Source organism: Lissotriton helveticus, chromosome 6 (assembly GCF_964261635.1).
Source record: "Lissotriton helveticus chromosome 6, aLisHel1.1, whole genome shotgun sequence".
Lineage (NCBI taxonomy): Eukaryota > Metazoa > Chordata > Amphibia > Caudata > Salamandridae > Lissotriton > Lissotriton helveticus.
In genome coordinates this window covers 1132801073-1132814988 of record NC_136067.1, presented here as the reverse complement: position 1 = coordinate 1132814988, position 13916 = coordinate 1132801073, and the positions used below count along the sequence as shown (strand labels likewise).

General features: G+C 44.6%; 1 protein-coding gene across 1 annotated transcript in view; it reads right to left on the bottom strand.

Moving 5' to 3' along the window:
* LOC144761665 (uncharacterized) overlaps window positions 1-13916 on the bottom strand; it is a 166501-nt gene that overhangs the window by 25469 nt on the left and 127116 nt on the right. The window contains exon 8 of the mRNA XM_078646950.1: window positions 7087-7191. Coding sequence (XP_078503076.1) covers window positions 7087-7191 — 105 coding nt within the window. The remainder of the gene's footprint in view (window positions 1-7086; window positions 7192-13916) is intronic.

Sequence of the window (13916 nt, the reverse complement as noted above, 5' to 3'; positions counted from 1 at the left end):
CAGGGTTGATCATTGGGAGTTGGGGGCTGATGGATACTTAAGGGCTCTATATGACCAAGGGAAGCAGGTTGGAATGCCCTCGCATACTCAAATAGTTCTGACGGCATGGACTAAGGCTATTTAAGTTCTGGGTTGGGAGGGACAGCTGACGGACCAGACTCCTCTGTGGACTAGTGTAATGTTGCGGGAGGTGGGGCGGCTACAGGGTTTTTCAAAATGGAAACTAATAGACATAGTGCGCTTAACAGACATGAGGAGACGGCAGGCTGTGCTGTCATTTAAAGAACTACAGACAGAATTTTAACTGGCACCCACGGAACATTATAGATATCTACAACTGAAGCATGCGCTGGGTAGACACCTTAAAGATGGAGATCAGATTCCCGAGTATAGTCCTCTGGAAGATAGACTATTGCTAGATCCAATCCCGGAGAAGGCACTCTCCTGCATATATCGGAAAATTTTAAATAACTCACCAGATGTACTACTCAAATTGCAGGAGGCATGGGATTCCGATGTGGGACTGTTGGAGGATGACGACTGGGCAGAGGCTGTGCAGAGTCCGAGGGAGGTGGCAATTCGGGCAAGATTTAGACTAGTCCAGCCGAGGATACTGCATAGGTCCTATTACACCAGCACACTTATGTTTAGGTTGAGGCGCATACCAAATGAGGAATGTCGGAGAGGGTGTACTTTGACAGGTGCATTTTTCCATATTTTGTGGGATTGCCCTCTTATACAGCAATTCTGCAAGAAGGTAGTGCGCACTATGTCGGAGGAGTTAGAGCAAGAAATCCCCTTAGACGCTAGGTGGCATATATTGTGAGTTTCTGGGGAACAGACTTGGACTATCTAGCTGCAGGTGGAGGCGGTGGTTGCTAAGAGGAACATAGCGGGGGAATGGGGGGCAAGTCAGCCGCCTAAAGCTTCTCAGTGAAACAGAGAAATGGATTGGTGGTGTGCGGCAGAAAAGTCAATTTATGAAAGTCCGGGATGCCCCAGGAAATGGGAGAAAGTTTGGCAGCGATGGGAGACCCACAGGGGATTTGAGGGGGCGCTTGCGGGAACTAACTGGATTCTATAGATGGTAGTCAGGGGTAACATTACTACTGCATTATGTCTCTAACTCGTAGTATGTATATGCCGTTGTTAATGCTTGTACCCAACTTTATGATTATGTGACCATTGATGGATGCTGACAACTGTTTAATAAAAAGATTTATAAAAAAAAGAAAGAGGGGCTTCCAGAGGGTGAAAAAGGAATTGAACAACATGGTGGTTATGGCAACAATAGGCCTTCCCCTGAAACTAAAGACTGTAACACAAGAGGAAGCAATACTGATTCAGCCAAGAAGAAACCGTTCCAGCCGCCTTAGCTGACATGTGCAAGGACGAAGGATGCAGACATATAGAATATAAATTCTGGAAGGAAGACCTGCTGAGAACAGATATCTTAAGGGAGTGGATTATCTGCCCATGTGATGCATCTACTGGGATAAGGAAAAATATAGAGGTAGTACCCATTCAAAAGACAAACTGAACTTTTAATACTTTTGTTTCTGTTCTCCTTTTATCATCTTCTATCTGCCTAACTTGCAAATATGACAGGGATACTTGGAAATATGAATCTTCCAAATCTTTGGCCCGCGTCCAATCTGCCTGTTGGAGCTGAGGGTAAAAGTAGAGAAGTTATAGTAACCAGAAGTTTTATTTTTTCCATCAGCTTGTGTCAAGGTTCAAGATAGTCCTGCATTCTTATCTGGGCATGTCTTTCAATGTCTTAAAGTAACTCAATTAAAAGTCTTTGTTCTTGTGAGACCTGCATATTCACTTGATACATGGAATTTCTTGGACCTTGTGGGTAGTCTGTTCTGAGCTACAGAGCATAGCTGCTCCTCGCTGCAGATAATACCCATTTGCCATTTATTTTTTGCCCCTTGTCCTGGGAATTGGTATCTTTCCACACTACACAAGTTAGTAATGATGAGGATGAAGTTGTGAAGTAATTTATGTGACACACAAGGGAGGTTTCTGCTGAAGTTAATAGTTGTTGGCTTTCTCTTCCCCTTGAAGGTCTCCTCTGGTGGAACCAAGGTTTCTCATGTTGTTAGGGCTGAGACCATTGCAGCCAGTAAGAATCCTGCATGCGCTGATGATGGAAGTGCTTTTCAAAATGCAAGTAAAGTGACCTGGAGTACACTTTTTCCACCTTGGCCTGTACATCTTGACCAAGGAAAGTGCATTATTTTTTTGCCGGCGTTCTAAAACCCAATAACCATGAAGGTCACCCTTCTCAGAAATTGTGGCACTAACTACAGAATGAATGGTAAGTTACATCTGCTGAGTCACTAGTGGCCTGAATGAATACCAGTAGTTCATCATTGACACCTTCCACAAAGTCTTGTCAACTGTCTATGGTGAGGTCATCCGAGGGCTTCTGTAATCTTTCACAAATGGAACAGTCACAGTTTTTAAGGAAGGCAGCGGAGGTAGATGAATTCATGGACAAAGCAGACTTGCCACATATCATCCTACCAACTGCATCTGTTTTGTGGCTCTACTTAACAAGCGATCCAGAAGGTGATATTGAAGCAAAATAGTATTTTCTCACCAATGAGACAATATCTAAATCAGGTGTCAGATCTGACCTAAAGGAAACAGTGTTTGTTATGCAGCTTTGTGTTTCTTAAAGAGGTGAGGGGAAGAGGGCTGACATCATCATAGCAGAGCCCAGCAAAAAGTTTAACTGCTGGTTCAATCAGTATCCCCAAACAAGCCCTTAGTAATTTTCAAACATTTCATCATAGCGCTCTTGCAAAAACTTAGAGGAACATCAGGGGTCTTGCATGAAACACTTCAAATATTACTTATCACCCTGGGATGGGGGATGTTAAATTGGAAACTTAATATCGTGGTACCGCTTGCCACTGCCTTGTGACAGGCTGTTTACATCATCACCATTTAATGTTCTGGCAGAGATCTTGCACATGCATTAGTTAAGTATAACCTAAATGATGACTCAAAGTAATGGCCTTCTTATATTCAAGGGTCTCTTTCTGGACTGGTAACTTATGCTGGGGTAGACTAAGAGGAGACTGCCTTTTCTTTGACATTAAATGTCCAGTTTTTAAGTGCTTTGTCTTAGATATTGACAACGACCATTCCTATGACTTTGGTTTCTTAAATCTGTTTTCCTTCTTCCTTCCAACAAAGGTCAATAATCATCTCAGAAAGTGTTGAGGTGGAGTAAGCAGCCGTCTTAGCTGCTTGTTGACTAAAAACCATCATCAGCATGCTCTGAGGTTGCTTTGGAAAAGTCTGCACCTCGTAAGTGAATTCCCTTCCTGTCCTTCAATGTCCTGTTGGTCAATTTTTCAAATGCTGGCCACTCTTGAAAAGTGTACCTCTCAGAAAGGCAACAGATACACAAGGAATTTGAATCAGATGGTCTGTGCTACATTGAGGGCACATCACAAATAGTGAAGTCTCAATATCTGTAGTAAAAAATAAAGTGTTCTCACAAAATGCACGTGTAATGGGGCACATTGAGGACACACTGGTTGAAGTAACAACTGTTTCTTTATTGTAGAAGTTGCAGGTGTCTACAGACAAGACGTCCCATCCACACAGGCCCATCAACAACTGAAATCTCGGAGTTCTAATGTGGCTGAAACAAGATAAAGACTCTAGAATCTAGAACTCCATGAGGTGGAAGGAATAGAATAACAAGTCACACAGGTGATTCCAACATCATTAAACAGAGTAAAGGAACAAGATGACACGTAGGTCATTACAGTACCTATTGGTAAAAGATCAAATCAAAAGATGTCAAATAATATAAAAAACTCTGAAACTCAACTGAAAGCTTGTCAACTGTGAAGAAAAACAAGACTGCCTAGTGTTTAAGGATCCAAGGTTCTAAGGGGCATATTATCAAGGGGGTTTATCTCCGCTTTTTTGGCTTTAAAAGTCAAGAAAGCGGAGATAAAATTATCTCCCTATTACCTAGCTGTCGCTAACACCAGTTAGCGACAGCTAGTAGGAGGTAGCGACCATCTTGGGCCCCACTTTGCATGTCAGTGATATTTATCACTAATGACATGCAAAGTGGGCGTGCCAAGATGTTAGCGACTGGAAACAGTCGCTAACATCGCTATCTCCTATTACCAACTTTTGGAGATATTCGCGCTAAGCGCGAATATCTCCAAAAACTAACACCTGCCCTGAGCAGTTCTTAGCCATGTTATCCAATGGGAGGTGGATAACATGGCTAAGAGCATTAGCTCGGTAATGCATGAATATCTCTGACTTTTCAGCGATATTCATGCATTGCGGCTGTTTTTTATCGCATTTGCTATAAACCTTGATAATAGCAAGGTTTATCTGCAATAATTTCTGACGATGCTTAGCGTTAAAAAATTCGTTGCTAAGCATCGTTAGCGATAAATATCGCTTAACGTTGGTAATATGCCCCTAAGTGTGGAAAAATGAATTGTCTGTTAATCAAGAGAAAAAAGACCGCTAAAATCGTCGTCAGTCTGGGACCTTGAATTCGCATTGTTATTGTTCTCTCTATAAGCCTGTGATGTCTACATGACTACTCATATTCATTTATTCATTGAAAGGTGCCCATAAGTCAGTTTAATGTTTTAATTTGCTAACCTTGAAAACAGAAAGAATGTGCACCTTTATATAGGTCGGTGTATACAACAGGGAGTGTTCTCTTTCAAAGTGTTCTGAGATCCTGCACATACATGTAGCATATTAAGTGTTCATTAACATCAGTGATGATTCCACCATGAAAACCATTTAAACAACATATTAGTTCTCTAGACAAGTTTGATAAATTCAGAACAAGAACAATAAAGCTGGCCTTTAAATCCACCAAGGGATCCAGCGAGCAGAAGGCCAAGCTAAAAAGAATAAGCCAGAAGTCCAATTTGGCAAGAGAAGAGAAAACAAATTGATACTAGAAACAGGAGGGGCTATCACGATGCAATCAATAGGCAAAGGAAGACCGATTTAGTAACGCACCAGCAAGATCTCAACCAAACTGAGGATCTTTTTTACGTTGGAGCTATTTGACCTGGATGTACTTAGAAAATGCAGTCCATGTGCAACACAATAAGATGAGGCTGTTGTAGTAATCTTTGAATCCAAAATGCTACAACCTATCCCTACATCTATGACAAACCAACACCTTTTCAACCCCTTTCCCATGGGAACATTATTACACCCTTGCAACGATCTGCAATCACCACTTTAAACCCTAAAAAATGAGGAGGCTTTGAAACCGTCTCTTAATTTAAATTATCTTTCTGGTGGAACAATGCCCTGCCTTGTTCATGAAGCAAATAATCCCTTGACTCAAAAGGCATATCGCAAGCCATGATAAATGCCTTATATTGGAAGTAGTTATCAGCCCCTTAAATACCATCATCATGCTCACTGTGGAAAAAAACACAGCATCCAAAGATCCTAATTAGCTACCACCTCCCACAGTCTCAATCCAAGTAAAGTCTTGAAAGAGATATGTGACATCTACAGGATATAGTGGACCTGAACCATCTACTTTACATGCCTTAGTCAAGGTTTAGGTCTGCCTGAGATACTGTATCTTCCCTCCTGAACATCAAAGAAGAGCTCCTCTTTTTCCTGGATAACTATACCTAATAACCGCTAATGTGTTTTGACCTTTCAGTAGCATGCAGTGCCATGGCAACATACTATTAGCATGGGTAAGGATCCAGCTCTTCCCTGCAGTGACCTGTACCTTTTTCTGCAATCACAACCAGCAACTAGGGATTAAATCTGTGAAAACATTAACTGGTACAGAGTCATGCAGAATGCACACAGGATATGCATATCATGCTGGTTGTTAAATATCTCTGTGTGGTACACTTATAAGAATAGGAAAAGGAATCCTTGAAAAGTATATGATGACACATACATCTATCTACCTATGTTTGGAAAATGAGCTACAGAAGAACAATAGCATCACCAAAAGCTCAGACCACACATCTCACTGGATGACAGAGAGCCTGCTTTTCATGAATGGAGCAAAGGTCAAGGACTGTGGTCAGAGTCGCTGTTTTTCAACTGGCACATTCCTCCAGCAACCTCCCTAATGCTGCACCCTAATGGTAAGAAATTTTGAATTCTTGTTCAATAATTTTTCTAATTCCCTAGACAACACCGTAGCCAATGGCATCAACTTTGAGGTTTTCATGCTGCAAAGAAAATCCACCCACTCCTTAAAAACTGACCTTTGGATATGAGGTGAGTCCATACTGGTGATGACACTCTTGGACTACTACAACAATATTCACACCAGGCTTCTAAAGAAACCCACTGTCAGGTTACAAAACCAAGCAGACTGAGTGAGTCAAAAACTAGAAAATAATTAATTACTGTGTTAAACCAGCTGTGAAAGTACTTCCCTGGCTGGTAGTGAATGCAAGAATGATGGTAAAATTCTCTGACCCAAAGGTAAGGGTTGCTGGAGCAGAAAACCTCAACACACGGTAGCCAGTAACTTGTGCTCCTCAACTGCACGCTTGATCAACCAATGACCTTCCAAGTAACAAACTCAGAAACGAGTCCCTGGGAACCCATGGCTCTAGTCTGAAGAATACCCTGAATGTAGACCTGAGGTCAGAACCTAACTACATGCATTTCAAGAGGTGCATGGAAACTGGCCTATTCATGTTAGTATTCAACCGAACATCATAAACAAATGGAGGTATCAACTCAGTAAGAAACGAGGTTCCCCACTTCCATCTGAATGAACACTTACTTAGCCTCATCCTGTCTGTACACAATGTTTAACTCTGCAAACACTTAAAGAGTGGCCGAAAGGCACATGTAATGCTTTACAAAACTTCCAAATATGTCAATAAATAAGCTTACATGGCAATCGAGGTGCTGCAGATACAACTTCAAAAAAGAGCATGTTTCCCCCCCGATAAGAAAAGGTGAAAGGATAGCTATTGAATTCAAGGCTTTAGAATATTGTCAGTAGCAAGAAACCCTCTTAAACATGGGTGAAGAATTCTCTTTTGATGCCAGAAAACACAGTTTACTCACATTTGGGACTGCTGATGCTTTCGCTTCGGTCAGAGTCATCTATACAGTAGGTTTCTTGCTCTTCTTTAATGTGCAAAGAATCAAGATGCTTAGTTACTGGAAAGCCTGTAAGTAAAATAGATTTCTTAGTGTAGTGGTTACAGGAAGAAAATGCAAAATGTGGGAACTCTAACATGTTCTCCTGCCTGATCTGCTTCATCAGGAAATACCTGAAAGGTCACCTTTGCGTTTTTAGATGTTAGTATTATTTAAGTTCATAAAGCAGTTTCTGATTATAGCAGAAGTTGACTTTGATTATTCCACAACAGTAAGCACTAATATGATTTTTAAAAAACAGGGTTGATTTCTTTTCATTTCAGCCTGCTAAAAGATTTGATAAAGTGCCAAGAGAAGGTGACTTTTTAAATTACATTAAATTGTAATTGACAAACAGTTTTGCAGACAGGCTGAATGTTGGACTTAGCCCTCCCTGCGGGGTCATCCCCAATCATTTTGCATTCACCCTCTGGTTTTCCGAGCCTGTTTTTGTTGGCTTTTAGGACTCTAGTCTGTGCATTTCACCACCACTAACCGGTGCTAGAGTGCACGCTCTATCCTTAAAACATGGTGAAATTGGCTTACACTCAATTGGCACATCTATTTTACTTGCAAGTCCCTGGAAAAGTGGTACTACATGTACAAGGGACCTGTAAAACCTAAATGCTACTACTAGGCCACCTATTATAAACTAATGGGGTAACCCAATCATTGTCCGGGGACCTGGGTATCGTATAATATGGAAAAACAATTGGTCGTAGACTTATTTAACACACAATTGAGTCAAGAGAAACTTTTTGATTTACAATACAATTCTAGGCATGTATAAGATCAGCGGAACGTACCAAATACGAAAATAATTTAAATATGCACTTTCGAAAGGAGAATAACGGCACCCACTGTTTATCTATGAAAACATATGTTATTTATTCACAGAAACATATTGAAAAGGTAAACACATTACCACGAATAATAGGAGTTATAGAGAGGTTGCTCCAAGGGAAAGGGGTGAAGGAGTAGTGCTCATGTGTAATATAGAAAAAGTTTGATCTATTGGTATTGTAAATGACAAATATTCTATTTATGTGTTGGTTGTGAAAATAGCCTAATTAATAGCTTTGTCATTCACAATGCCAATATTTTGAACTTTCGCAAACGTGACACCTATAGCATTTGTAATGCAATATGTGTTGTATTTACATGATGTATTAATGTTACAAATAACAATGGCTTTTATTTATTTTTTATAATTAATACTTAAATAAAAGTTATTGTAATTTATAATGGCAATAGCTTACATTTTTGTAAATAACTTTTGGGAAGATTATGTTCATTGTATTTTATTGTGATGAAAATCCAAGAACAGCAGTGAAATATTAACATCTTTTTGTGACATTTGTTATAAAGCTTGAATCATTAAGAGAACATATTAGAACCAGTTGTTGTTGAATGGTTGCACAGAGTGATGCTGTGGCGTTCAGTGGTGCTGAGTGATGCTGTGGCCTTCAGTGGTGCCTTTGTGATGCTGTGGCCTTCAGTGGTGCTGAGTGATGCTGTGGCATTCAGTGGTGCTGAGTGATGCATTGGCGTTCAGTGGTGCTGAGTGATGCATTGGCGTTCAGTGGTGCTGAATGATGCTGTGGCGTTGAGTGGTGCTGAGTGATGCTGTGGCGTTGAGTGATGCTGTGGCATTGAGTAATGCTGTGACGTTGAGTGATCCTGTGACGTTGTGTGATGCTGTGGCGTTGAGGGATGCTGTGCGCTGAGTGGTGCTGTGGCATTGAGTGGTGCTGTGGCATTGAGTGGTGCTGTGGCATTGAGGGGTGCTGTGGCATTGAGGGGTGCTGTGGCATTGAGGGGTGCTAAGTGATTCTGTGGCGCTGAGTGATGCTGTGGTGCTGTGGCGTTGAGTGATGCTGTGGCATTGAGTGATGCTGTGGCATTGAGTGATGCTGTGGCATTGAGTGATGCTGTGGCATTGAGTGATGCTGTGGCGTTGAGTAATGCTGTGACGTTGAGTAATGCTGTGACGTTGAGTAATGCTGTGACGTTGAGTGATGCTGTGACGTTGAGTGATGCTGTGACGTTGAGTGATGCTGTGCGCTGAGTGGTGCTTTGGCATTGAGTGGTGCTGTGGCATTGAGTGGTGCTGTGGCGTTGAGGGGTGCTGTGGCATTGAGGGGTGCTGTGGCGTTGAGGGGTGCTGTGGCATTGAGGGGTGCTGTGGCATTGAGGGGTGCTGTGGCATTGAGGGGTGCTGTGGCATTGAGGGGTGCTGTGGCATTGAGGGGCGCTGTGGCGTTGAGGGGTGCTGTGGCGTTGAGGGGTGCTGTGGCGTTGAGGGGTGCTGAGTAAATCTGTGGCGCTGAGTGATTCTGTGGCGCTGAGTGATGCTGTGGCGTTGAGTGGTGCTGGGGCGTTGAGTGGTGCTGTGGTATTGACTGGTACTGTGGTGTTGAGTGGTGCTGTGGCGTTGAGTGGTGCTGTGGCATTGAGTGGTGCTGTGGCGTTGAATGGTGCTGTGGCGTTGAATGGTGCTGAGTGATGCTGTGGCGTTGAGAGATGCTGTGACGTTGAGTAATGCTGTAGCGCTGAGTGGTGCTGTGGCATTGGCACCTTGTGTGTGGTCGGATCACTTTATGATCGACACCACAATATCGGTGGCTGGCCAGATTAGGGTCCCCCTGCGGGAGGGTGGCAAGGCTCGCAAGTGGAAGGCTGTCGACCCCCCTAAACTGTTAGCCCACCTGTCTCAAACTTGTCCCTTGCTACCAAATGACACTGGCACTGATAAGCTCTACGGGTTGGTAGCAGACTGGCTTACGACAGCCAGCGACATCTTCGCCCCCCAACCAAATTCCCCCAAACCCGGCATGGCAATTCCCACAAATGGTTCACCCCTCATCTCAAATCCCTCCACCTAGAACTCCGTCAACTTGAGCGCAAGTGGAGGAGAGACTACCACCCCCTAAGTAGAGTTGCCTACGTGGCCGCCCGCAACAGGTACAAACTTGCCATTCTCACAGCAAAAAAAACTTATGCATCAGGAAAAATGTTATCGGCCCCATGTCAATCTAAAGAAATTTTCAAAGTTCTCAATGAATTTACCTCCGACCCCAGGACACTCCCCGCTCAGGCTGCCACACAGGAAGCATGTAATGCTCTTAGCACCTATTTTATTGAAAAAATTGCATTGATCAAGGACACCAATATCAGTCACTTCTCCTGGCGCTGGTTCTGCTCCCCCCCCTCACAACCTTTTTTCATTCACACAATTCCCTCTCTTAGACCCCACCTCTTTGGCTACTCTTGCCACCCGCATTAAATCTGGATCCCCAGACGACTGCTGTCCCCCGTCCATACTTCGGGCTATCTGCCACTCTTTACCCAACTGCATTCTCCCCCTGTTAAACTCTTCTCTTTCTTCTGGTACGGTGCCTGGCTCCTTCAAGGAGGCCGTTCTGGTGCCTCTCTTGAAGAAGCCAGGGGCGGACCCCGCCATTCCAGCAAATTACCGTCCTATCTCCCTTTTACCTTTCTTTTCTAAAATCCTGGAGGCCCACGTCACTACCTGTCTCTCACAGTTTATCGAGAGTTCCAACTTTCTCGAGGCCAACCAGGCTGGCTTCAGACCCGGCCACTCTACGGAGACTGTGATCCTGGCGGTGCTGGATGCCCTGAGAGACGGGGTTGACAAGGGTACCCCCCAGGCCCTGGTTTTATTAGATCTGTCTGCCGCCTTCGACACGGTGGACCATAACATTCTTCTCCACCGTGTCGAGCAGGCTGGCATCCAGGGCCTGGCGTTGGCCTGGGTCAAATCTTTTTTGACCGACAGGTCTCAGACCCTCAGCCTGGGTACTTTCAGGGCTCCCAGGGAGCATTCGCCCTGTGGGGTTCCCCAGGGTTCTTCTCTATCCCCTCTTCTTTTCAATCTTTATCTCCGCCCCCTTCTTTTCTCCTTGAGGCAGTGGGACGTCACCGTATTTAATTACGCGGACGACCTGCAACTCATCTTTTCTCTTAACTCCCCTTCCGCTATTCCCAACTTTCAGGCAGTCATGTCCCATATTCTCCAGTGGATGGGCCACAACCAGCTGACATTGAACCCCGGGAAGACGGAGCTCCTCCTTCCCGGCAGGAGCGCCACCTCCTGGGGGCCACAATTCTGGCCGGCGGAACTTGGTCCTTCTCCCACCCCCGTGGCCTCGGTGAAGAGCCTAGGGGTCACAATTGACTCCGGTTTATCCCTTGGGCCACAGGTGGGGACAGTGGTCTCGTCCTGTATCTACCAGCTGCGCAGGATCAGGAAAGTGGCGTCCCTCTTTACACCCGATGCCCTCCTGCAGGTCATCATGGCTCTCGTCCTCTCCCGCTTAGATTTCTCTAACGCGATCTACCACGGTCTGCCTAAAACATCGGTGGCTAGACTGCAAGTGGTGCAAAATCAAGCGGCGAGATTGGCCCTAGGGATCCCGAAGTGGCAATCCGCCAGGCCCCTCCTTGTCCAACTTCATTGGCTCCCCGTCACCGCAAGGTCGGCCTTCAATATCGGCTGCCTTATTTTCAAATCGCTAACCGGGCCTTGTCCCGCCTTTGTGAAATCTCTGATTAGACCTTACTGCCCGTCCCGGAATCTGAGATCCTCCCATCTTCACCTTCTGACTGTCCCTTCTTACAAGCTCTGCAGATCTGGAGGCCGGAGATTTGCATACCTGGCCCCCAAGCTCTGGAACTCTCTTCCTTCTTCTCTTAAAGTCTCTAACTCCCTGATTCTTTTTCGCAAGTCTTTAAAAACCTGGCTCTTTTCTCAATCTGGTTAGCCCCTTTGCACTCTCCATGTCCAGCCAGCGCCAGGAAACCCATGGTGTCAGTGCGCTCTATAAGCACCCCTTACAATACAATACAATACAATTGAGTGTTGCTGTGGCATTGAGTGGTGCTGTGGCGTTGAGGGGTGCTGTGGCGTTGAGGGGTGCTGTGGCGTTGAGGGGTGCTGTGGCATTGAAGGGTGCTGTGGCATTCAGTGGTGCTGAGTGATTCTGTGGTGCTGAGTGGTGCTGTGGCATTGAGTGGTGGTGTGGCATTGAGTGGTGCTGTGGCGTTGAGTGGTGCTGTGGTGTTGAGTGGTGCTGAGTGATGCTGTGGCGCTGAGTGATGCTGTGGCATTGAGGGGTGCTGTGGCATTGAGGGGTGCTGTGGCGTTGAGGGCTGCTGTGGCATTCAGTGGTGCTGAGTGATTCTGTGGCGCTGAGTGATGCTGTGGCGTTGAGTGGTGCTGTGGCGTTGAGTGGTGCTCTGGCGTTGAGAGATGCTGTGGCATTGATTGGTGCTGTGGCGTTGAGTGGTGCTGTGGCATTGAGTGATGCTGCGGCGTTGAGGGATGCTGTGCGCTGAGTGGTGCTGTGGCGTTGAGGGATGCTGTGGCGTTGAGTGATGCTGTGCACTGAGTGGTGCTGTTGCGTTGAGTGGTGTTGTGGCATTGAGTGGTGCTGTGGCATTGAGTGGTGCTGTGGCGTTGAGGGGTGCAACACCAGCAATTCTACCAGATTAGAGCAGCAAGATGAATGCAATACAAACCAAAAGAAATAACAAAATCTACCCTACAGATTCAGATACACCACCAAGCAGGCTTGCAAACGGAACACTGAGCGTGTTCAGATTAAGTGTCGGCTTCGAGGCCAGAAACGTACACATGCTACGTTCGGCGGACATCCGCTAAATGCTGTTCATGCTTGACTAGGTAAGTTAATGGACACAGCGGGGGAGCCCTGCGTTGTCCGGAGAAGTAAATCGAGCTGCCTTTGAAGTGCGGCTCGGCCGTGAGGAGGCATAAAAGGTTGATTGTAGTAAATAAAAGCCTTGCGATAATGTAGCCCAAGCCTGAATTGCTGTCCAGTTAAGCGGAGCCCATGAGGAATGTGAATGAGTACTACGTAAAGTAAACTGCAAATGACATTTTGCAAATAACAATTCGCAAGAATGAATGTTTATGCGCTCTGGTGACACGAGAACATACATTTACACATAAAATGTATGATGAGTTCATTATGGCTGCAGATTAAGCTTGCATGCATCGTAAAACAATGAGGTAACATGAGGAATTGTAGAAGTGCGGCTTGCCGTGAGGAGACATACAAGGTTGATTAAAAACGAACGTTAGCAAACAAAGTGCACACAATGCTCGTAAAAGGATTGTGTGAAACGCACAGTAGTTGGATACGAAGCTATAATGAAATGAGACGCCTAATAAAGGTAGGAAAGAGATACGAACTTGTAGTGTGATGGGGGACATAGCGAAGTGGCTTAATAAGAGGACAGCAGCTGCAAACAAATAACGCTAGTTTTGTGAATAGTGATACTACGTACATAATGGACCCTAAAGTTGTAGTGAAATGTTTGCAAACAAGTACGGAGTAGTACATTGTTAAAATATTTTATAAGAGGCTTAGAATGGTGGAGCGTTACAGATAAAGGGTAAACCCAAAGGTACTGGGACCTGGGTAGTTCAATGTTACATGTAAGAAGGGGTCCCAGTCGCTAAACAATCAATTCTAGTAAAACGATTTACGAATTTTTCAAAGAAATGAAGAAAATCTTTGGGAGGAATGTTGTTTAATCACATCCTCTTCATAAATTGATTATGCATACATTTAATCATAAATAATCACAGTTCTTACAATGCCCAAAGAGAGGCGTGGGTGAAAGGAGTACAGGGAAGGGGTAAGGTAAGTGATTGGTGAGGATCAAGGTAGTGAGAGAAAGTTTTACTAAGGTCACATGTGGTCACAAAG